Source organism: Corvus hawaiiensis, chromosome 12 (assembly GCF_020740725.1).
Source record: "Corvus hawaiiensis isolate bCorHaw1 chromosome 12, bCorHaw1.pri.cur, whole genome shotgun sequence".
Classification (NCBI taxonomy): domain Eukaryota; kingdom Metazoa; phylum Chordata; class Aves; order Passeriformes; family Corvidae; genus Corvus; species Corvus hawaiiensis.
In genome coordinates, this window is record NC_063224.1 from 20,153,376 (window position 1) to 20,179,052 (window position 25,677).

The 25,677-nt window shown below is 40.1% G+C and overlaps 1 protein-coding gene across 1 annotated transcript in view; it reads left to right on the forward strand.

The window, feature by feature from the left end:
- LOC125331903 (transcription initiation factor TFIID subunit 4-like) overlaps nt 1-25,677 on the forward strand; it is a 148,464-nt gene that overhangs the window by 85,630 nt on the left and 37,157 nt on the right. Inside the window, 1 exon segment of the mRNA XM_048316310.1 lies at nt 16,736-16,858. Coding sequence (XP_048172267.1) covers nt 16,736-16,858 — 123 coding nt within the window.

A 25,677-nucleotide genomic window follows, 5' to 3' on the forward strand; every position in this document is an offset into this window, starting at 1 on the left:
TAAATATAAACACACATCTATCTCTCTCTCCCCCCTCTGTCTATATATAAATATATATATCAGATCAGTTTGTGCAAGGGAGAGGTCAAGACTGAATTTCTAGTTCTCCTTTTGCTTCAGTGGTGTTCTGTCTAAATATGGGTCTTCCTCAGGTAAAAACAACCTTGTTAAACACAATTTATCACATTGGCATTGACGGGGGAAAAAAGAAGAAAATTCTTTGGGAGCAAGCTGTGAATGTGGAAAAATCACATAACTGTTTTATCGGAACGCTGCAACAGATTTACTTTCCTGCTGATTTGGCTGACTAACAGCACTTTAGAATATGATTGCCTGTTTAATAAGTAGAGGGCAGCAAATGTCAGCTGTGTCTGCTTGTCAGAAACTGAGGAGGTTGCTTGGACAACAACATAAATTATTATTTAGATGATTTGGTCCCGTAGTTAAGCCTGCTGTACTCTACAGCAGCTTGCGAGGGGAGGTCAAGGTGTATTTAGGCTTCAGCCTGCAGGGCAAGTTTTCCCGCATCCCCTCTATGCGCATTGGTTTCTTACTCCAAAACAAACCTGAATGAGGGCTTTAATTCTGCTGCTGTGCTAACGTGTTTGTAAGCCCTGTTTGGCAGCCTCGAGCGCCCGAGGCAGCCACAGCTGCCAGCTTTCATCTGCCCCCAGATCCTCCGGGCGCTCGCGTCACATGCGCTGCCCCGAGGGGATGGAGGCGAAGCGCCCGGCTCCTGTGTGTCCGTGCCCGCTCGGGCTGGGGCTGCACATCCCGTGTCCTGTGTGTCCCTGCCCGCTCGGGCTGGGGCTGCACATCCCGGCTCCTGTGTGTCCGTGCCCGCTCGGGCTGGGGCTGCACATCCCGGCTCCTGTGTGTCCGTGCCCGCTCGGGCTGGGGCTGCACATCCCGGCTCCTGTGTGGCCCTGCCCGCTCGGGCTGGGGCTGCACATCCCGGCTCCTGTGTGTCCGTGCCCGCTCGGGCTGGGGCTGCACATCCCGGCTCCTGTGTGTCCCTGCCCGCTCGGGCTGGGGCTGCACATCCCGGCTCCTGTGTGTCCGTGCCCGCTCGGGCTGGGGCTGCACATCCCGGCTCCTGTGTGTCCGTGCCCGCTCGGGCTGGGGCTGCACATCCCGTGTCCTGTGTGTCCCTGCCCGCTCGGGCTGGGGCTGCACATCCCGGCTCCTGTGTGTCCGTGCCCGCTCGGGCTGGGGCTGCACATCCCGGCTCCTGTGTGTCCGTGCCCGCTCGGGCTGGGGCTGCACATCCCGGCTCCTGTGTGTCCCTGCCCGCTCGGGCTGGGGCTGCACATCCCGGCTCCTGTGTGGCCCTGCCCGCTCGGGCTGGGGCTGCACATCCCGGCTCCTGTGTGTCCGTGCCCGCTCGGGCTGGGGCTGCACATCCCGGCTCCTGTGTGTCCGTGCCCGCTCGGGCTGGGGCTGCACATCCCGGCTCCTGTGTGTCCGTGCCCGCTCGGGCTGGGGCTGCACATCCCGTGTCCTGTGTGTCCCTGCCCGCTCGGGCTGGGGCTGCACATCCCGGCTCCTGTGTGTCCCTGCCCGCTCGGGCTGGGGCTGCACATCCCGGCTCCTGTGTGTCCCTGCCCGCTCGGGCTGGGGCTGCACATCCCGGCTCCTGTGTGTCCCTGCCCGCTCGGGCTGGGGCTGCACATCCCGGCTCCTGTGTGGCCCTGCCCGCTCGGGCTGGGGCTGCACATCCCGGCTCCTGTGTGTCCGTGCCCGCTCGGGCTGGGGCTGCACATCCCGGCTCCTGTGTGGCCCTGCCTCGGCTCCTCTTTGTGCAAGACCCACGCACAGACCTCCCCCTGCTCCCCACACCCACCTCACAGTCTGGCAGGGTGTTCATATGTTCTGTCATCTCACAAGGGCAGGACCTCGTTTGGAATATATACATTTCATAGAACACACTGTTTCTCATAAAATATGGGGTCTGTTTCTAACCTGGTAGTGGAAGATGAAAGAGTTCATGGGAGCACAGTTAAGGCGAAAGTTGAAATGTAGTAGTGAAATTTTAAACAAAGTAATTTAAGACTTCCTTGCCAGCCCATTTTTGAGAATATTTAATACCATTAACAGTAGGGTAAAAAGTGTCCATTTTGGTTAACTAAACACTCAACATTTCTGAGTGTAGCTAGGTTTTATGCCACTTTTCTCTGAACTACAAGCTAGGTGGCTGGGTGGTAACATGCAGAGGTCATGAAAGGTGTGTTAACATCTATTTCCTATTTTTAGTTTAGTCTTGTAGTTAAAAAACACGGCATCAGTCTGTGAAAGAGTAGTTATATCATCTTAGCTGAATAATGAGATACTGCTCAACATACCCTGAAAAAGTAGTGACCCTTCAATAGTAGTTATCTCTTAAATAAATAAAATTTATTATTGCCATTCACAATATAGACAGTTTTCCCCTCAAATATGTTTGTTAAAGGTAGATATGATTATCTCTAAAATGTAAACACTTGAAAGGTATTCATGTATTTTTAATGTTATTGGGCAGTTGAGTAATGGTTTGTAAGAGTTTTGTTTTCACGTAGTTTAGTTTTACAAATTGCTGCTGAATTGGTGGTTAATGTCTAGATTTCCATGGAAATTGTCATAAATACCTGATTTCCTGGAATGGGAAGGTTTGTTATATGTATTTATGCTGATGAGTGTCCATACACTGAGGTGTTGCAGCTTCCTAAAAACTGATGCCTCAGTATCTGGTAGGGTTGAAGCAAAGCAAATTGAAAACCAGTGTGCTGCAATTACAGTTCATGGGTTTATTGACTCTGCACAGCCGTGAAGCACAGAGTAGGCTTCTTACACCGCTGTGTCCTTTCCCTCCACAAGTAGGAAATGTATTTATATCCAGAACAGACATTTATATTCTTGAAACAGAAGTAACATCATGTAGATCCTGAAGATTTCTCTTAATGGCCAAAAGCCATATTCACACTGAAAGGTGCTTTAAAATCTATTATTTCCAAAAAAACAATAGTAATAATAAAAAAATCTGTCCAGGGAGAAGAGCTCTTATTTGACAAACATGTCAGATAATTAAGTAAGCTTTAGGAAAGTGTCAAATATACAAAATGGGAGAATAGAGCATAAGTGCTAAACTCAGGTGTTAATTGTGTTCAGGACAACAGGAGAGGAGCAGAATGTTCACTCTACTGGAAACGTACTAGAGGTGAAACTGGTGAGAAGAGAGCATGTTTTTATGAGAAATAGGATAATTTGGTCTATTTATTTTTGAAATCTGTGTTTAAATTCTGGAGAAATGTGATCTGTGTTTTCATGAGGAGCCCTTACTCTTAAAGCAGCCCAGCATTTGGTGGCTGTGGTGGCCACCTGCCAGCTGTGGACAAGTGAGATGGGCTCCCCTCAGAGGGTACCTGTAGAATATCCAGGATGTCTGCCCTGCCTTACTGTGACAGATAATGATTGTGAAGGTTATTGAATACACATTATTACTTCACTGTATGTGCTGCTGTTTCATTAAAATCAATTACTTTCAGCTTCCTCTTTTGAGGAACAGTAAATTCAGTATTCAGCAAAATTGTTCTCTCTTTTAGTAAGGGTCTGTCATCAGCATTTGCTAGTCTTTCCTTCTTAAGCAGTGTGTTCAGGGAATCTCTTGTGTACTAGGGTGTGTAGGAAAACAAAAATATGGGATGATTTTTTCCCTCCCTCTAAGAAATAACTTGTTTGCATCTTTTTGCTATTTTACCTCTTTAGTGATCTAGGTGACTGCAAGATAGAGTGATACAGACCTTCAGGTTACATGGAAGCAGCTAAAGAATATGAAGCTCCATGAGCTCACCCCATGAGCTTCCGTAATTAAGTCTCAGATTGAAAACTCATAACTTATTTTAGGGTGCAGAAATCGAACAATGCTCTGAATTTTAGCAGAGGAGAAGGGGATCTTGAGGCCATGAGAGAGTGGAAAAGTTTTCTAAGACCATTTTTTTAATCCCAGTTTTGTCAAGGTTTAATCTAGGTAATTTATACAGAGATAAAATATACTTAACTATTGAGCTAAACTTCTGTGTGTTTTGTGTGCAGTCACGGTGCTCAGTACAAGGTGCTGAGTTTCAGTAATATGTGACAGTGTTCTGCTCTGCATTTATTTGATGATTTAGATACAGAGCTACTATAATATTTAAATACCTTGTACATTGTTATGTTATCTAAAATGCATATGTTTCTTAAATTTGTCGATGGGTGCTTCTGTTAACATTGCAATATATGGTGATTTCTGTGATCTGCTCAGCTATACAAAAGAAAAAAATCATAAATGTACATTTCATAAACATCCTCAGGTAATTTTAACTGTGGCTTTAAAAATAATTCCTCAGTTAAAAAATGCTCATCTGTCTATCTAGCTATGTGGAGAAATAATTTCTGGACAGTACCAAAATCTGAAAAGCAAACATCCTAAGTCCAATGGGTAAGGAAATGTCTGCCTTAGCAGGCATGCCAGCATTCAGGAATGCTGAGGACATGTGGTAGGCTATGTAGCAAGTATGAGAGTGATCTGACTGGTTTGTGTTGGAGATTTTTATTTTTGCCCTGTGTGCCTGTGAGTGCATTTTTGCTCCTGTCACTTTTTAAATGTGTGTCCCTTACATTTAAATGTTATAATTGAATTCTTCTGCCACACCACTGTAACTATAGAATATCTCTACTGACATCAGTAGCAATATTCAAAACAAACAGAATTTGTCCCCCTGGTGTTAGATATAATCTCATATCAAAACAACTCCTGTGGACAATTAGGATTTGTTTTTATCGGCAGTACTAAACATTTTTGCTTAAATGCAAAATACTTTTGCAGTTGTATATATAAAATAACCTGTGGTTGTGTATGTAATTTATTTGAAAATCAATATCAATCAGTCAAATTTTGTGATTTTGCATTAATTTCTGGGTGTGCCTGTTCAGTGTCTATTTCCCATCTCCTTGCCTTGATTTTATTTAAGATGCAAATAGGAGTGTGAAGCTTTTTAATGCAGCGAGTGCATTTTGTCTTTGCAGTAGTTGCCATGTAATTGCAGCTGTCTGGGCAATAATAGATGGTGTGGTGAGTGTGCAGCACACTGTGCAGAGCCCGTGCTCTGTGAGTTGCTCTGTGCAGCAGTAAGTGTTTGTGACAGGCTGTTTGCTGAATCCTTCCTGTGTGCATATGGCAGATCAGAGTTCAGTTGTTAGCAGATTATCCATTGTGCCTTGATGTTAAAAGAGGATACTTCCAGCCTTGGTTTGGAGCTGTCCTAGGATGGGTTGTGCTGGGTGGGATCCGAGACAAGTTGGGAAGTGCACACAGAGAAGAAGGGGAAAATGAGCACAGCAAACAGTAGTGATTCCAGCTTTCTTCTTGTGATCACTGATAGTGTTTATTGTGAATTCAAAACTACTTTGAAACAGCTGATCAGTTCTGTAATGGAACATCATTAAATATTCTTTAAAGTTATAGCCAAAAAACAATCTTTAGGGGCATGTTAGAACCATTATTTCTTACAGGTCACTATTTTAATTCCTATATTTTTAAAATAGGACTGGTCAGAAAAATGTTATGTTTTTTAGACATTAGTATTTGGACCATCAATTTTAAAACATAAGAAAGTTTTACCCAGTTCGAAGAGGAAAGTCAGATATTTTTTTTCCCCCAAGACTGTGAGAAAGAGGAGCCTGTAATGAGGATATAATCTGTAGTTCTCCTTACTTATGATAACATGCCAAGGAATAGAGAGCAAAGAACATAGTGGAGTTTTTCTGTGAAGAATTATATTCTGCTGGTGGTGACACATTTTAGACTTATAATATGTTGAAGGATTGTAAAAATATGTAATGCTGAAGGATTGTAAAAATCTAAATCAAAGGTTCAATATGCAATAAATTGAAAATTAATTAACCCCCTTGTGTTGGAGATGGGCTGAGTGCTGTTAGGAAAAGCAGAAGGAAGAGTGAAAGATTAAAAATATTTTACTTGGAAAGAGGAAGGTAAGGAGGTACATTTTAGATCATCTCATTTCCTTTCTAATGCAAATCTGATTCTTTGATTATTCACTTTTATTATTTATTTATTTATTCTCATACAAAAGGTAAAAATTATGACATATTGGGAATGTAGGCATTTTTTAATACTGAAATAATAGTGCAACTATTGCACTCCTTTCATCTGTTGGTGAAAAAGGATTTCAAGAAAAAATAATTTTGAATAGAATTAATTAAGGGATTCTTAAAGTCCTAAGCTTAATGTAACTGCAGTTCTTTAAAGCAGAAAAATGAGAGAAAACAAATAATGCCCCTTAAGGAGATGCTTATTCACGTAGGGTAAGTAGTCTTTGATTTTGGAGAGGTGGTGTGACTTGCAGTTGGAAACCTTGATTTATTGTGTCGTTATTTATATCTGCAATAAATGAGGAATAAGCATAAAACATGAAAAGGAAAATTAAGTCTTATTCTAGTTCTCTTGCTATTTTATTTACATGAAATAGGCATTTTTTTAATGGTGTGTTGCTGTGCCTTTTGTTGACCATATCTGTACGCCAGGTCTGTCTGCTTGTTTCCATTGGCTTGTCATGTTCACTAATTAGGGAACTGCTGCATGATTCACCTTGTTAATTAGAGGGACTTGCACACAAAGGCCCTTCGGGCAGTGCGAAAGAAGAGCCTAGCACTAGTGCCCTGAGAAAGCTACAGCCTGTGAAGTAATTCTTCTCATCTACCTTCTATTTTTTATTTGAAATGAATAAATCATTGAGATTTTCCTTGTGGAGTGAGAATGCAAGAATTCACATCTTTGTAAGATGTAAATTATATGTGATCAATAGAAGGGGATGACTACTGTATTGTACTTACAAGATTCCCTAATTTACTACTTGTCAGTGTCTGAGAAATTGCTTGAAATATTTTGTCCCCACACTGTGGTGTGTTGTTCCCTTGATCTGCAGCAGAAATGAGCAGTAGAGGTTTTGCTATAGTTAAGTCTAAAATAGAAAAGATGTAGATTATTTAAATTTCAAGCTTGTTTTGCATCCCCAGTGGAAATTCCATTTTACAAGTGAACCCCCAGCACTACCCCCACAACTTTTAAGGGGAAGAAGGTGGTGGGCATGTGGCTATTTTTGTTCCCGGTGTTTTTCTCTGCCTCAAATCTCACTTTGGAGCAGAGTAGCATACTTGCTGTATTGTGTATTCTTTAGTTGAATATAGTTTCAGAATAAATTAAATTTGTTTTTGTCATGTCGCTTAGACTTGATCAAACCACAATCCAGACTGCAGAAGAGGATATTGCGTTAAAAGTGCACAACCAGTCGCTACACTGCACATTTCCCATCTGTTTATGACACTTCAGACATTAACTCCAGTGCCATTCTCTCTAACTATTTGATTAAAATTACTTATTACAGCCAAGTGATTTTTAGTAGATAGCTACATTTGCCTCATTTCCTCAAATGAGGCTGGCAGTTTCAAGATGCAGATTTCCCATAAGAATGCTAGAGGACTGGTATCAAAATCTGGGCATTTTCTTTTGGAATAATCTAGTTAATAAAGCCTCTTACTAGAATTTCTGATTAACTATTTTAAATGCACTTAAAATATCTGCTATTCTGAAGTTTTGTGCTAGCGGCATATAGCCAGAGAAATTTTTTCAAAAAATAGAAATACTTATTTGGAAAAATATGGGGAAAATGCTTCAGGCTGAGTTGAGATTTTATGATATGAAATAGTGTCACTCTTCACTTCCAGGAAGGTGAGATCTTCGTGTGCCTCAGTCTTCAGTTGGCTCCATTGATAGACCAGCCAAGAACTTATTCCATCTTCTTGGTGTAGTTCTGGTGTACTGGTTCTTAATTCAGATTTTGAGTGTGTGCCAGAGATGAACAGAAATGAAAGTAATAAAAGGCCATGCTCTGCTATTTAAACTCCTGATGCACGGAGAAGATGGTACAGATAAAATTCCTGATCAGACTCCCCTAGCACTAGCACAAAGGTGTAGCAGCCATGGAGAGTTTTCACCATCCAAATAGCTGCTGTATTGCTCAGACACAGTGGAAGATTCTTTAAAGGGTATTTTCAGAAAGGTTTACTGGATACTTCACCATGTGAAAAGCAGAGCAGTTGGTTCACATTCTAGTCCAACGTTGAGCACTGTGTTACAGGGGGCAGTGCAGCCTCTGGGAGTTACTGCTTGCACTCATATTTTCCAGTGCGTGATTTTAAAAAAGCAAACTCTTTGTTGACTTTGCTCCCATATCCCAGTGTTTGTGTCAGTTGTCCCTAACCAAAGCCACAGCTCAACAGGTTTCCTGCTCTTACTACTTCAGTCTGTAACTCTAGATGTGACTGATCTCCTGGCTTTCACTGTATTTTATATTCCCTAATCTTGATTAAAACATCAGTTTGAGTCCTCACAGTGTCTTACTTCAGGGGGAAAGGAGAAGATCCTAGAAATCTGGGGAGGACAGTAAACCCCAGCTTGGATGAACAAAGGGCCTGGGAAAATACCTTATCCCATCTTTCTCGCCAGTGCCTTGGGAGTGAGGATGTTCCACTGGCTGCTCCTGAACTGAGGATGAGGAGCCTCTGAGTAAAGCCATTGAGCTCTTTGACTCGTGTTCTTCCCAGTCATACTGATGCTGTATGTCTCGTGTCCTTTGAAGAACAGCTTGAGAAGATTTGTGATTGTCCATTGTTGCCTTGCTCCAAAATAAAATTAAGACTGATAATAATAAAAGAACAAATCTTAAGGAAATTTTTCAGAGTTTTTTCTGATCTCGCTGTGGGTATGTTACTGACACTTCAGTAAGTTGCCAGCTCTAGTAGTGCTGATCCTGCCCAGTTGTCTGTGCCTCAAAAACCCTTTGCTCAAATGGGCCGTATTTGGCTTGGTAAATCTGCCACACACTATTACAGCACCTAACAAATATAAAGGTTTACAATAGGTGTGTTTCCAGCTTAGCATAGGAGAGCCTGTAACTGCTGCTACTAGAGGTAAGTTGTTTGAGGAATAGTATAACCAAAACCAGACAAATTGTACTGGAGCTCAAATAACGGGTTCTGAAGAGTGAAGAAATGTGATGATTAAAGTTGCTGGAAGGACAAAAAATCCATTATTGTAGAACTCTTTCAGAGGTGTTTGAGGGATATCTTCCTTAAGTATTTATTATACCTTGTGTTATTCTAGATAGGGATATGTAGCTTAAGAAATGGTTGGACAGTTGCAGAAATAAATGGGTTTAAGTTAATAATTAAATAATAGTGCATCGTATTTGGAAAATCAAAAAATGTAACCCAGTATGTTAAAAAATTGCACGAGTTTAAAATCAGTTCTCAAATTCTTCATGCTTTTGGTTTTTATAAGTTATGAGTTGGCTGTTAAGGATACTTCCAAGAGAATTAAACCTGTATCATATATATATATATATATATATATACACACACATATATATATACACACATATATATATGTATGTATGTATCAGTTCAGACAGTATGTAATCTTGAGTAATAAGGGGATAAAGGATAATTGTTTAAAAACCCCATTTAACTGTGTAATGTACAAGACTGGGGGAATTACAATGAAGGCTTTTTATTTCAGGGAAAAATAAAAACGAAAGGCAGGATGCACCTGGAATTTTCTGTATCAGAGTTTGATACATCATCTTGAAAGTAATAGGGCACGTTTAAATGGAAAATTTGAGTAAACTTGTAAAACATAATGAAATTAGATGTAATAAACAAAAATGTCTGTTGTAGGAAAGATGCTTGGTCCAAAGTTCCCCAGTTAAGATTCCAGAACTGTGTTCAGACACTCATTATTTTGAGAAACAGTCATCTTGAAGCTGAAACATTCCCAGCTTGGTCTTTGCCCAGGGTGATTTTTTTTCCTAATGCTATGCAATAATTTTCAACCACTGTTAAAAGTGTGTGGGTAAGAAAAAAAGAAGAAACTCCCCCCACCAAAACCCAACAGACAAGCACCTTTCACAGTGAAATAAAATCTTGATCTAGTTCAGATAGATGTGCAGCCACTGCAAGGGACAGCTGGAGCTTTTACTGACTTGTGGGAGAACACTTGCGAAGAAGCAGCATCCAGCTTTGTACTGAAGAAAATTAGATACAATTTGTCAGAGCTGTGAATGTTTGGAAGTCTCACAGAATGTGTTTGGTGTATGACCTGCTGTTACACAGGTGAAACCTCTCTGGTGTGGCATTTTTGCAGTGCCTCTTGTACACTTCACTACTTGGAGCAGTTCCTTACCAGGCAGTGGAGCTGTGCTGACCTTGAGAGATTTCAGCGCCAGAGCAGGGCTGGAGGACAGCACGGGCCTGCTGCACACACGAGCTGCTTTGCAAGGCTCCCTCAAATTCACTGAAGCACCCATCCTTCTTGATCATTGTCCTGGACTTCTCAGGGTTCCTGCCAGCATTTTTAATGAGTTTCATTTTTAATTGCACCTTCTGTTGTGGGCATCTTAGGACATGTGTAATGGTTCTGCATTTCAGGCACTCCTCAGCAAAAAGATGTTTTTCCAGGGGGTGTAATCACTGTCTGAGACTGATAGATACATGTTACAGAACCATCAATTAAGACAAGTTTTTCCCAGCATATGACCCTGTTACCAGGAATTAAGCCATCCATCGCAAACAGAATTAGGAGGGATTTCCATTGATGCCTATTGGCTAGAAATCGAGGCTTAAATCATTGTTTATATGATCTTGCTTTCATCAAAAATTTCTGCCATTTAGCACCCTCTGTTGCCAGTTTCCTGTTTGGGGTTCACTGCTGCCTGTCTTCACCCATGAATGCTGTTGATATTTTTAGCTTCTGTGGTGCTGGGAGCCTCCTCTCATTTCTTCTTAGGTGGTATTTCTGAACTAAGCTGGGAACTGTAAGTACATAAAATATAGTTCTTGGTGGGCTGAGTTGGCTCTGTGACTACAGAAACTTATTTTACAACTTGGCTTCTATTTCCTTATCAAATCCTGTATTGGCAGTATTTAAACATACATGACTACTTCCTTAAGCTCTTTCTTCTTCTTTATCTTCACAATCATCTCTGTCTCTCTGTCACTGATTCTTTTCCTTCTAGGCCAAAAAACATCCCTGAATTCTGCCTGTAGGCAGAGAAACACCTCCTTGACCTTTCTCTCTCATGTGATCCCACTCCCTCTTCTCCCTTTAATTTTTGAAGGTATTTATATGTAGACTAGGATTTTTAAGAGTTCCAGCAGTCCTCTTACTTTCTGATCATATTGGAGGAAATTTCTCTTAGTCTTTAGCAGCTACAGCTCATGTCCATATTTTATCTACATCTCTGTTTTAGACAAAGCTCACTTCTTTTTGCCTGGGTTTTGCCTGACAAATAAGTGCATTCTTGGTTTTTGGAAATTACTAAATCTAGCTTTTAAGATCTAATGTTGATACTTCACATAGACATATGGCTGTCTTCCTTGTGGCATATGGCTTGTGGCACTTCTTTCTTAAATACCTAAATGTATCATAACAAATAATGATCTATAGAAAACAAACTAAAATTTTAGAACTTCTGTGGTTAGCTTCACTTTATTAAAGTAGCAAAGTAGTGTTCTTTCTGTGGTTTTAATGCTGTGCCACCACCACAACGAAGAACATTTCATTGTGCAAAATAATGCTTCGTTCTTATGGTGTACTTTTCATCAAATGAGATACCTCCCAGTTAGTAAGTGGCATGCTAAAAATACATTTGGATTTGATAAGGAGCAAGGAACAGTATCTAATTTGTAAGCATTTTTCTTGTATAATGTATTGGAATATTTGTCTGTGTTTTATCTAAATGTTTTTACTTTCAAAAAAGTTAATTGTTGTTAATTAGTGTGGTTCTGAATTGAAGCATTGCTTTCTTCCCAGAGGGCAGAAATTTTAATATGTTATTGATTAATATATCTGAATTATTTGTGATAAAGGCAAGTTAAAGGAAGATTTTGCATCAGCAGCCCAATATGAAAATGAGAGTGTGAATGAATGCAGCTATCAAATGATTGCATCTTTTTGGTTGATGTAGTGAGTTAGATTAATTTCTGGTAAGTCATGTTAAGTAACAGGATGTACAGATAGTAACAGGTGTTTCATTTGTTTAAATATCCAGAAATTAGTAACTGGCCTAGTTAGAAGATAAACTGTATTGTAATAACAGGCTGCTTTGTTAACTTCAAAATATAACTGATCGGTGTAAAGTAAGAAGCTTAAGTAGCCTTAGTTTTACAGGTACGTCTAAGAGTAATTTCAGAGCACTGAAGATGGTGACATTTAATTCACGTTATTCTTAGTGCTGAGAATTCAGAGGGTGATTACTGTGCAACCAGGTATGCAGAACTGGTTGCAAAGTCATTTCCACTTGACACAGAGAGTGTGGCTCCAGAATGCACTGGGGAGAAGAGCCTCCACAGGCCAGGGTTTGCAACTGGCATCTGGTGAACAAGGTGCAGTGTCCCCTCTTTTGAACCAAAGCCAAGATACTGCTTTTTTTTCTTTTTATTATTTTAAACAAAGATTACAATTGGGGATAATATTTTTCATTCAAAGACAGATGATGGGTAGGAAAGAGACTGGTGCAGGTAATCTGATGTAGGCTATGAAAAAACAAAAGTCTGTGACTTGGAGATGGAAAAAAGATAATGTTGGAATAGGGGTATGAAGAAGCCAACAATAGTGGGATGTTAAAGGGTGGTCTGGGATGTTAAATAAGGTCTTGTCACATGTCTTGCTAGAAAGTATCTATAACCTGCGAAAATGTTTTCTTGTAAGAAGATTCATGGTTAATGGTGGGTGTCCAGAGATGCTCTCCTAAGTCAGCTGGAATACACTGACCTCTGCAAGATGAAGGCAGCTCTTGGGAACCAGTATCAGGATCATAACTCTTCTGATTTTTTTTAAATGTAATTTTATGATTCTCTGCTTTCAGATGAACTTCAAATAAAACCTAAAGAACCACCAGTGATAATTTATAAAAGATGGATGAGGATTTGTGCAATACAATATTTATCAAGTATTTTCAGCACTTCAGTCCCTATGTTATAAAACATCAGGATACTGTGACCTCACTGATGATGTGTTTGATGTGTTAGAAATTTTTTGATCAGCATTCATGAAGGTTACATAAGGTTATTCTTTCCTGCTGTAGTTTACCACAGTGTGTGCTGTAAAACCAGTATTGGAAACTGTATTGTGTTTTTGTCTGGAGCTCTTATACCTGGCAGCATATTCCTTATTTGTATTAAAGTAATGTCTATTCATGCCACTGGGGCTTGATTATAAGCGAGGCACCCAGTGGAGGAGAATGCTTGTCTGGAGAGCCTATAGCAGACATAGACAAGCTGGGTGATGTGGGGTGAGAAACGCAGGGAGGTGAAGAACAAGGTCTTACCAGTGTTCACCCAGTGTGGGTTGAACAGAGCCCAGCTCTTTTGGCTCTGTCAGGTGTTGAATTACAGGTAATGGAAAATCTTGTGCATTCGTCAAAATTAGTGTATGATATCAAGAACCATCTTTAGTTTTTCACACTGATTAAAAAAGAAAGGATGAAGAACCTGAGGAACCTTTCTGCAGACTCTTAAAGCTATTCCATATTTTCTTGGTAAAACAGCACCAGTTTGCAGGTTTCAAAGTGAGGGCAAGATTTATCCCACTATGGGAAATTTAGAGAAGTGGCATGTTTTTCTTTACAATTTGCATCTGAAAAGAAACCCTGACAAGAGGCATTAGGTGCTGATATTCCATGTGGAAACAGTCAGGGTATATACAGTACAGGTAGCACAGAGAGCCAAGTAAGTATTAGCTTCCTGTGGGTTTGAAAATGGTGACTTTGGATAAGATACTGATATAATACTCATATAACCTTTGTATGATACTAGTTATATATCATATTACATTTCTGACCTGCACCTCCCAGGAAATGAATACTTACTCCAGTGCAGAATTTCTTATTCTGCAGAGCTTGACAACTTCGTCTGAGATCATTCTAAGCCAGTTGGCCCTTGCTTAAATATTCATCAGACTTCTGATAATTGTGATAACCCTTGTAGGCTGGCAAGCAAGGCAAATTAGCAAAAAGATGATTGATCTTTTTTTATATGCAGTTTTATCTTCAACCTTTCCTGGATATATGTTATACTATAGTAATAATTTCTTCTCTAAGGTATTTGCCAGTATCTGGATTTGCACATCTATTTACAATTGCCTTGAAGCCTCATAATTACAATACAGCTGAAATGTCCATTTTCTTTCCCTGACTACAAATAGGGATCAATCGAATTTTAAATGACTGCTTACGGGCTAGCTTCCGATCATGACCTTTGTAAATGATTAGAGCTCACCACTGTTGCTATCTACCTTGAAAGGGTAAGCGGGCAGGTCTGTCTAACTGGCATTTAATCTGGAAGAGAGCCAAAGATATTTGAGCTAAAAACCTAATATGAGTTGGCAAAGAGAAGTATGTGTAGACCTTTGCACTATTATTTAGATATTTTTCTGCATTTCTTTTTTGTATTTAGGAAATTCTTTTACCCTGTAGATAAGATATGTATTTTTAGATAATGTTACACTGAAGTTACGATAGTAACTGCGGGTGCAAAATATATAGCATAAAAATGTGAAAAATGGGGTTTCAAATTCTAAGTGACTGAATTCACTTTTTCTGAAGAATGTGAAAATATAGAATGGTTTGGGTTGGAAGGGATCTTTGAGATCATCTTGTTCACCCCTTGCCATGAGCAGAGACACCTTCTACTGTCTCAGGTTGCTCCAAGCCCCATCTAACCTTGGACACTTCCAGGGATGGGGCAGCCACAGTTTCTCTGGGCACCCTGTGCCAGGAACTCAGCAGCCTCACAGGGAAGGATTTTTTCCTTGTATCTCATCCAAATCCACATCTTTTTAGTTTGAAGCCATTCCCTCATGCCCTGTTACTCCAGGCCCTTGTCCAAGGTCCATCTCTGTCTTTCTTTTCTGGTCTCTTTAAGCACTGGAAGCCACAATGGGATCTTTCTGTGGCCTTCTGTTCTCCAGGCTGAACATCCTCAGTTCCAGCTTGGTGCAGTCAGCAACCTTGCTGAGGGTGCACTTGATCCCAGTGTCCATGTCATCGACAAAGATGGGAAAAGTGCCAGTGGTGGTTGACAGCAGCTGAGCATGAGCCCAGGCGTGCCCAGGTGGGCATGAGGCCGACGGCACCTGGCCTGTATCAGCACTAGTGTGGGCAGCAGGACCAGGGCAGTGCCTGTCCCTCTGTGCTGGGCACTGGTGAGGGCACACCCCGAGGGCTGTGCCCAGTTCTGGGCCCTGGTGCCGCTCACTTGCTGGCTCCAGTTCCTTTGTGCTGCTCTCCAGGGGCCCTCTGGGTCGCCCACCACCCCTCTCCTGGCTCTGGGCACGTGCTGGGCCCTGGCACCATCAACTGGAGTTTGAAACACTCGTTGGTGAGCCTGTGGCCAAAGCCACTCAGGCACAATGCTTGGTCACAAGTGTATTGATTGCTAAATGAATTAATCAGAGAACTGCCCTAAATAGGAAGCATGAGGTGGATCCGCTTTTTCTGGGCAGAGGTGAATGGAGAAAAGAGACTCCACACTTGCACTTTTTTGCTTAGACCTCCTTTCCTTTTAACATTGGTTGAGATAGGCCCTGCTTGTATGTGCAGATCACATGTAGGTGATGGCTGAGACACTTCTATGCTTGTAAGTTCAGTTGTATTTTAATGAAGAATTGTGCCTGTATCATACAATGTTTTTATTACCACCATTGAATTTCTCAATGTGGTGTTCTGTGCACTGCTGCTGAAGCAGGAATAAGAATGACATCAGTGGGATTAGAAAGCAAATGCCTCCTCTCAGTTCATTGAGGCATTTTGCAAACCCAAAGTTTTGAAATTAATAAGAATTATTGCTAACAGCTTTGAATGCTTTTATCTAATTAAAATAATATACTGGTAGCCTTATCAATTATTCTTGTGCGGTATTGATCAGAATATTTATTAAAATATTAGTGTTCATGGGAATGTGACACCATTAACACTCTGAAAGAACTGTAAAGTTTATAGTTAATATGCACTCTTGCCTCTCTGCTGGCCAGAGCATTTTCTCCTATTTTCTGTAGTGTGCTACATTGTTACATAATGCAGCTGGCAGGTTGTTTAATTCTAGCTTCAAACTAGTCAAATGTATTCTTACCTAAAGCCTAAGCCCAGAAAGCACTTGTAAATTCAGTTTGTAGAGGTTTTGTGTCAGCATTACCTTTGGCTAGCATTTAAACAGAGGTATTTTATTAATTTAGGTATATATTTTTAAGAAACATCAAGTATGTTTGAAATACTCAAAATAAATGTAAGATTAAAAAATGTGGGTTTTTTAAGATTTGAATTGGTATTTACATTCTTCATATCGGTCTTAAACTGGAGATATGTAGTTAGTATAAAGTACTTGCTGAGGCAGTTTTCAATGAAAAGGATTGTGGTTTTGGAAACAGGTGAGGTATTTGGAAGCAGAAATCCTCTGAAGAGTATCGAGAACTTCGGTATCTTCATTATTCCTCTATGGCCAGGCTGCTAAAATAGTACTTCTGGGAGCAGTAGAATGCTCTCAGGGATTGCTCATGTGTGACTTCTACCTCATGCTTGCAGGTCTGAAGATAACTTTTTGATATGGCAACAGAATAAAAACTAAAGAGAGTTCTTTCCCTCTCTGATAGATGCAGCAGCAAGAGCTTGCCCAGATGAGGCAGAGGGATGCCAATCTAACGGCACTGGCAGCCATCGGTCCCCGGAAGAAACGGAAGCTGGATGCACCTGGCCTGCTCACCATAGGAGGAGAGGTATGTGTGTACCCAGAGGAAGGGAAATCACCCCTTCAGAACCTCGTAGGAACAGCCAAAGCTGCTCCTGCTGGTGCTGTCAGTGAAGTGTGTCATTTGGAAATGCACAGCAGGACTGGCAGTCCAGCTTATCTTGCCACAGTTAAAACGGCATCTCCTTTTAGTTGTATTTTCAAGTGTGAACTTTCAGCAGATAATTAAAGAATATTTTTAAATAGTTAACTGTGAAGTGTGGGTCTTAAACTGTTTGCTGCCTTCATACCTGTTTTTTCCTCTGCATAATCTGAAAAAAACCCCAGAAGAGCAGGGAATGAAGAAGTGTCTGAAAAGCCATAACTGTAGTCTTGCTTACAGTTTGAACCAAGAGCTTGTAGTAATACCAGTGTGGCTTTGTGACAAATACGTGTCTGAACTCCTTCCAGAATGTCAAGGTGTCCCCCACCACTGCAAAGATGAGTTTATAATCATGCTAAATTGTAATTTCAATAAGAATACTGTGCTCTAGAAGTAGAATCAGATTAATTGGCATGATTCTCCTGTTACTTTAAGTGGAGAAGTAGCTGTGCTACACAATAAAGGCAAAATTGTCAAAAGCCTGATCACCTGGTGTGAACCAGGTGATGTGGTTGCACTGCTGTGGGTGGCTCTGTAAGAGCACTGTGTTGTTTAGTACAGATACACTTGGGCTGCTTTTCCTTTTGCTAAGTCTGCCCACACAGTGGAGTCAGAGGAATTCTCCCTATTACATGCCTGTTCTGAGGAAAATGCAAACATTTTGTTTTGAATAACTAAACTAACAGTTTTGGCTCAGACATTTGACTGTCTAAATGCCAGGCATTTCCAAAGGCCTTTTTGTATCCCATTTTGGATAGCTTTTATCTGACTTCTCTCTCTTCTCGTGTGCTAAGATTAGTGCTAGGGAATTAGCTGAGCTAGGAACAGAAGTGGATCTTGTTTATACTCTAAAATTGACTTAGGACTTCAGATACATAGGAGGTGCTCCTGTTTCTGGCTAAATTCATTTCAGACTGAGGCAGTTTCCTGGGTGTTGTGTTGTCCTGTTATGCCCTTCCTTTCAGTCTCCCATCTTTATCTTACATTCATTAAAGAATTCTTTTCTCCTCTACATGCACCTGTAGCAAATCTTGCAGCAACAGGCCTGAAGAAACTTTCATTAGAAGCTCAACTGGGTGGTCACAGCTTTGGCTTTCCCTCATTTAAAAATAATTTGAACCTTCTAATCCCTTCAGATTCTAACACTTCACCGAAGGAATATTTTATCCTAAGGAATAGAATTTAATTTTTACTGTCTGTTATCCCTTTAAAAAATTACTCTTTTGTAAGCTTTGATAATTTGATGAACAAAATTGTGGTCACCTTCAGTGAGTGAAACAGTTTAATCAGAGCTCTCTGAATGGATTATGATGAACAGCCTCCTTCTCTCTCTAGAAGCTCCTTATTCTCTTGGTACAGTGCTTTAAGGAAAAATAAAGGTCTGGGGCAAATTCCAAAGGCTTCTGGATGTTTTTGCTTCCTTTTGCTGCTCCCCTAGCCCTAATTTTGCTGGACAACTGTATTGTTCAATTGGCAAACTATCCTTGAAGTTTTTGCCGATACATGGATTTCCTGGAGCCATGACTTGTGTGCCAGTTCAGATGGAATTGCTCCCAGCCTCTTCTCTTAGCTTCTAACCATCCTGGCCAGCTCATATACATGGCTGGCTGGAAGCTGATTTCAAGGGCTTGGAAACTGTATCACATTAATCAATGTATTTTGTAGGGAATAGGACCTAAAGTACTGTAGAAGCTGTGTCACACAGCTTGGCTCCTAGAAACTCCCTTTCTGTTATTCTTCTGAGCTTATTAGGGCTGCTATGCAGAAATAAAATCAACTCCTCCAAAACGTTTCACTGTAAAAAGGCACTGGAATTTTGTATTGTTTGTCTAAGACTCTGTGATATCTCTTCTTTGGGTTTCTGGAGATTATAAACATCCTTCTGATTCTGTGTTCTGTAGTACCAACACCCCCTTAGCCCAATTCCACCATCAAATGTCTGACCCCCTCTATGCTCTATGACACTCTAATTTCTCCCAGCAATTTCTAAGCTGCTTAAAACCCTTGTTACTGATAATCTCTGCTTGAAGGGTCTGACTTGGCCTGAGCTTTCTTGGCCTGCCCTCTTTTTTTGGTCAAAATACCCAGTTTTTGCATTGAAGTTGCTAGTCTCCTCACTAATCTTTTTTGACTTAAATGTCTGCTTTTGTTGCAGCTGGGACCCTGCATGTTTGCTGATCCAAAGAGATGTCATTTACAAATCATCCCTCCCTGGCATGTTCCTTTTTTTTCCCCCTTTTCTGAACTAACTCTTGTTTGATATTTTACTTAGTTGCATTAGCCATTTTTCTGTGAGCAGTGCTGGATTTCAGTCCAGCTTCTTGTTTTAACAGAAATACTAGTAATTTATTTTTGGAAATTGGATCTTTTTAATTATATCTTTTCATTTGAGCAGGAGTTTAATTTAGGGAGTAGTGATGAATATTCTACTTAAGAAGTTGATGGAGAAGATTAGTGTTTCTGTATTCAAGTACTGTTTGTTGTATAGAGAGAAATAGCTCTTTTACAGCTTTTGTAAATGTGAAAAAACTTGTGTTAATAACTGTAAGTATTTTCTACCTGCACTTTGTTCGAGAGTATTTTCTTTAAACTTGTTCTCTGTCTCACATTGCCAGAGCTCATTTGGACTTCTTTGCTTGTTTTTGGATGGCAGGATTATTATAAGTTATCAACACCAGGCCCATCAATTGTCTTTCCTGCACTAGTACAGCTAATTTTTTTAAAAATACTTTTACCTGGGGACATGGAAAATCAGCAGTTTTGGAGTGAGGTTATTTTTACCTGTTTTTTAAAATTTTATTCTACATGCAACCATGTAACAAATGCCTTTCCAAAACATGGGGAAAATATTCTGTAAAACAGTGGATGAGCAGGGGCTTGATGTTCCCAAATAGCACTGCCACCAAGTGAGTGACTGATTTCAGACCACAAATATGAAGTGGCCTGGGCTAATGTCAGTGTGACCCATATCCCAATCCCTGCATTCCTGCCCCTTCCCTTTGCTTGGCTCTGGCTCTTGTACCCTGGGCTGACCCATCTCCATTTGATAAATAGGATGAAGACTAATCTAACAACAGTAAAAAGGGAATAGTTCCTGCTTAGCTTGTTGAAGTAGTTTGGCCTAGAGCCCAGTGAGCACTGGAAAAGGAACTTAACAACCAGACAGAGACAGCAAATATGAGATCACCTGCACTTCATTCGCTTCCTTTTTAGTACCTTTTGTGTCTGCTCGTATTTTAGATGATCTCCTGGAAATACAGCTGCCTCTGTAGCAGCCAGCAGCTCATCAGTAATTCAGCCTGCTTATTATTATAATGTGGTTTAGATCAAGAGTGAAGGAGAAGAGGTAAAGAGAAGCGAGATACCTTCGGAAGGATTCAGCTTCTCTGCCTGGCAGAGTTGAAAATACTGTATTTGCAGGATTTTTTGGGGGTTTTCCATTTCTTTAGTAATACTAGACAAAAATTATTGTAAAATACCATTTAAAGTCACAGTTTTTTGGAATTTTGTGCTTGATTGTCAAGTTAGGTATCTAAGGATCCTGGCCCACGTTAAGTGCTTAGCAGCAGTGCTGCCCAGTTCTGATCTGTGCTGTGGTCCTGTGATGCTTGTGTGGCACTCAGCAGTGGGTGATGCAAACAGGTCACAACATTCAGGACAGCAAGCACTTAAATTCTTCACTTAGCATCCCTAAGCACCTCTAATGTCAGATTAAATATAAGTTGGGGGTTGCTTTTGTTTACCTTGGTTGCTTTTTGTTTGATTTTGAATCTATTCAGTTCACATTTTCAATGGTTTTTTTTCTTGCATTATAAGGCTTTTAAGAGTTAGAATTAAAATTTTGGTTTGTTTATGAAATAGATATTTTCATGTAATTGTAAGAACTAAAGCTTTAAAAAAAGGATTAACCATGACAAGACTAGGCCAGGTAGCTTTATATTTATATTTATAAGCTAAATATTTGAGTACTGGTAAGGTAGCATGAATGCAGAATTTGCATATTTTCAAGTCCCTCATTTTTTATTATGGAATCAAAGTGTAGAGGTTAAATACGAGTATTTTTCTTTATTTAATAATAATAAAAATAATTAAATAATTTGGCTTTTCATCAAGACCTATGGCTGGTATCCCAAAATACATAAATACAGAGTATATGTTTGAAATATCTGAGGGTATAATTTGTTTAAATATCAAGTGAAAGCCCTCTCTTGGTACTTGCTGGCACAGATGGTTTTTGAATACTGAGCTTCCAAAGGCAGCTCCAGGGCTAGTTCAGTGAATCACCGCTTATTGAAGACAGTCATTTTAGGGATAAGAAAAAGCCCTCTTTCTCACACAGCAGAAGAGCAGTCATCTTAAGAATATTCAGCAAATTATCCCAAACACCATCTTTCAAAATGTGCAGGACCATATGTTGGTCCAATGCTCAAGGGAGATCTGATACTCTGTGTGTTTTCTCATCCAGTATATTCCAGCCATTATATTACTCAAGAAAGATAATGTTCCTGCAGACTTGGAAAGTCCCAAAACTAACACTTAAAACAGTGATGGTTTGTGTAGAGAAAAGCTAATTACTGAAGTGAGATTTACTTTGGGTACGAGGCACCACATTTTTTGATTAAATTAATCCTTCAGATGGTATAATTTAAGTATTTTAAAGCTGTTTTCATGTTTAGGTTTTGTACAAAACATGATTAAGATTCTGGTTTAGGACTTGGAAATCTATGTTGTACCAGAGGCTTCCAAATGCAGACATAGAGAAGTTACTTAATACTACTGTCCATTAGGTCTTTATACAATTAGTAACTCCTGATTTCTAAGTGGAACTGTAAGGATGGATTCAGGATTATGTGGGAAGCACTTGGGTATGTGCTATAGTTGGAAAAAGGCTCTTTTGACTGCAGTCTCTTTTTAGTTATGCAGTACAGAACGTGATTCATTTGTTTGCACCATTTCAGCTGACATTCTCACTTCATGCTTGGGTTATCCATGGACGTTTCAGCAACACGTGCAGTTATTCCTCAAATCCACTGTCAATATTTTAACAATATTAAGAAGAAATCAGCATACTAGGTCATTTTCTCTTTGGAATGGGTTAGACATGAGCCGTCTCTTGGAAAACCTGGCCATGTTTCCTTCCTTGCTTGCCCTTTGAAGCAAGAAGAGATGTGTAGTGTGTCCTGCAGAAGTCTCTGTTACAGAAGGGTTGTGCCTTGGCTTCTGTCCAAAGTTTCTAAACTTTAGAAGGTCATGAATCAGCCAATATATGAGGCATAACTATTCCTGACAGACCCAAAAGAACTAGAGCCAAGGAATAGTCTTTTCTTTTGGGGAAAAACACCAATCATCAGCGTTTCTGTTCTCTGAGCAAATCTTTGGGCTGTTCCCTCACCCTTCTGGAACTAAAGTTTATTTTACGGCATTCGCTTTCAAAGATCCTTGGAACAACTTGTTCAGCAACTCAAGTCTCAGCTTGGTCTTCCTACTGTATGGTTGGCTCTTGATAAATTACTTTGTGTTTAAAGTGGTCAAGATATGTTTAGAAGGCACTGGAATCTAAAGCCCCTTTACACTGGTTAAGCTTGAGTTATATGAAAGAGATACAACAGAGCAGAACACCTTTTGCAAGCATTCCTGGATCAAGAAGTTAAAATTTGCTTTTTGTGCTTTTTAAGCCTGTAGACTGAGAGGAGAACAGAAGGAATTTTTATGATTTATTGTATCATTGCCTTTTCAAGCACTTTTTGCTCCATGTCCCACTGACACGATAAAAAAGAGCGTTCTCTCAGACCCGTTTTGGTGTAGGATGTCACTGCTGCTGACAGTTATGATTTCATTTGAGGTATCCCAAAACTATCACTTAAATTTATGGGTTTGAATTTGCAAGGAGACAGAAGAAAGGAGTCTGTCCTTATTTTTTTTTTATGGAATTACATGCATACTATTTTATAAATCTTTGAAAATCTCAAGTTTGGCTTCAACTTCTGTTTCATTTCTGTTTTGTTTTACTTCCTGTTTTCAAAATCAAATAAATATTAAAATAGTTCGCCGTGAACGTGTTGTGATCTATTTCAAAAGCACTATTTTGAAACACTATATAGGTATTACCCTAATTAGTAACTGCACCTTTTTTCCTTATTCTTAAATGAAAGAGATTTCAATTTAAAAATCAGTTGCCCCAGTGATGAGTTTTCATTTTTAAAAATTTAATTTCAAACTGTGTTTTAGCCCGTGATGAACACAAACTGGGTTTTTTTAGAATTCTGGTTTTATTTTGTGGAACAAGACTTATAAACATTACTCTAATGCTTCTTACAGACTTAGCAGTAAAAGTAGGAAGACATTGAAGATGATGGATAATGCTGTGTTTACATTGATGATTAATAATTGTAACTGGGAATGAATGTGTAGAAACACATTTCTGTGCCTGTTGCAAACAGGCAGGAGTACAGACAGTGAGTCAGGAGGCAGTAGAACATTTTTGCATGGATCTCAGCTGACAGGAGGAAAAAGCCAGGCAGCAATGCAAGAAAATAGCAAGTGGGCTCTGTGCCAGGAAAAACATTCTTTTTTACTAGTAGAACAGGTTTGCATACTGTGTGTATTCTTTTGATGTGTGGAACACAAAATATTCTGACAGAGGGTTCAATGATATCAATAATTTTTCCTTATTGGCCAAGAAAAATTTGATTTTTACTTCATTTGGAGATGGAAGTTGGTCCCACCTGACTGCATGATGTTGATGTAGCATGCAGGAGGAGACCATGAGAACACTTCTTTCTCTGCTTCTCAAAGGTTTCTACTGCATTCTTACTTAAACAGTGTTTTGTTCTTTTTTTTTCTTAATAGAAATCCTCCTCCTTGGTTACAAAAGAAAAAATGGCTACATTTTTTAAAAGAAAATTTTATCGATATGGTAATAATAAATACAATTGTTTTATTTATGGATACATTGGAAATACAGTGTGTGTAGCTTATTAGCATGGAAAATGAGAGCTTGGCACAAAGACTTCTGAGTAGCTGGGAGTTCATCCATTGTTTGTCAATCCATATGAAGCTCTACTGCTATTCCTGGGGAGGCTGTATTTTTCTTGCAAAAGGCAGCTACCTTGAGGATGTGTGGGGACAGAGGGTATGTGAGTTTGCTTTTTGGGCTTTTTTTGGGAGTTGGTTTTGGGTTGAGTTTTTCTATATTTTCAGTTGTCTTCTCTCTATTTTACTGATTTTCAGACACTGAAAAATATACAATCTATTTTGCAGTCTCTGTTTTCTTGATGCTTATAATTACAGAATTTTTCCTTCTGGCTAAATAAAACTGGTAAGACTAAGAAAAAGCGTGGAAGGGTCTAGCAGAGGGTTTGTCCACTGACTTTAGAAGGTAAGGCCCAAGGCACTGTGACAATTTTAGATGTCAGTGAAAATAATTTTTAAAACCTGACTAGAAAATTTTCAAGGTGTAACTTTTCAACCTGTAGATGCAAAGAGTCATACCTGTATCTTAAGGTGGCAATGTTTCCCATTTAAGTAATTCTTCCCTAGAGCAATCAGATGAATCATCAAATAGATGAATTTCCTTCTGCTTCGATCCTATTCAATGCTAGGTAAATTTTGTGGAATGATCTTTTTTTTGGAATAAACTTTTTTTACTGAAGTTAAGGTTTGGAAAAAGTCTAAAGAGCTTAAAATGTATTAAGATGCACATTTTTCTATTTTTTCAGCCAATTGTTTTATAGGCAGTCAAGTAATGTGTTGGTCCTTCAGAGAGTGACAATTAGTCATTTAACATTTTTAGTTTACCCTGGACCTTTGGGCAAACAGTCTTGAACTTCAAGGGAGTCCTGTTGCCAGCTTCTGAAGTAAACACCCTACCTAGAAGTGCTGAACAGAACTTGTTATTTTACCTGCTGTCAATTGCAGAACCAAAGCATTGTCCAAGTTGCACTTCCCTGTGGTGGGAATTAAATTCCAAATAAGCTGCTCCACTTCCCTCTTTCCCCTGCTTTCAGTGAGAGAGGGACAAAGGCAGAGGCTGTGGGGTGAGATAACAATTTACTGAAAACAAACAGCAATGGGATAGGAAACGCAAAGGAACAGAACAATATCGATAGCAAAAGGACACAAAAGAGCAGGAGAGTCACACACCAGAGGAGTTCCCCACCTCGGCTCGGCTCTGTGTGGCTGAGGCCAAAACAAGACCTCAGCTGTGACACGCGGGTGTTCCCAGGACAAAGACAAGGTGCTGGTGCTCCCACAGCCGCGTTTTCTGTCCCTGAGACAACAAAACCCACAGAAAGCTGGATTGGCCACGTTGCACTGTCCGCTTCCAGCTGTGCTCGGCAGGGCTCCACTTGGGCTCCACTTGGGCTCCCTTCGCTGCTTGGGAGCCTCATCCACGCCTCGGCTGTGTCCTGCTGAGGACTGGTGGGAGGACACTCTTCAGTGCTGGCCCAACAACTTCCCTGGGGACAAAACTCAACACAACGCCTTAATTCCAGTGTATGGCCACATTTTCTTCCCCCTGAAGCCACATCCCAAGTGATGATGTGGGTGGTACAGAATAGCAATGGCCATGCTCCCTGTGCATTAGTACTGTGCATTGTGTACAGCTGAATGTGGTCTGTTGATAAAAAAGTAGAAGTTCTTCAGTTAAAAAGACAACAAAACAAAAACCTGACAGATAAATATTTCATAAGTCATAAGACTTG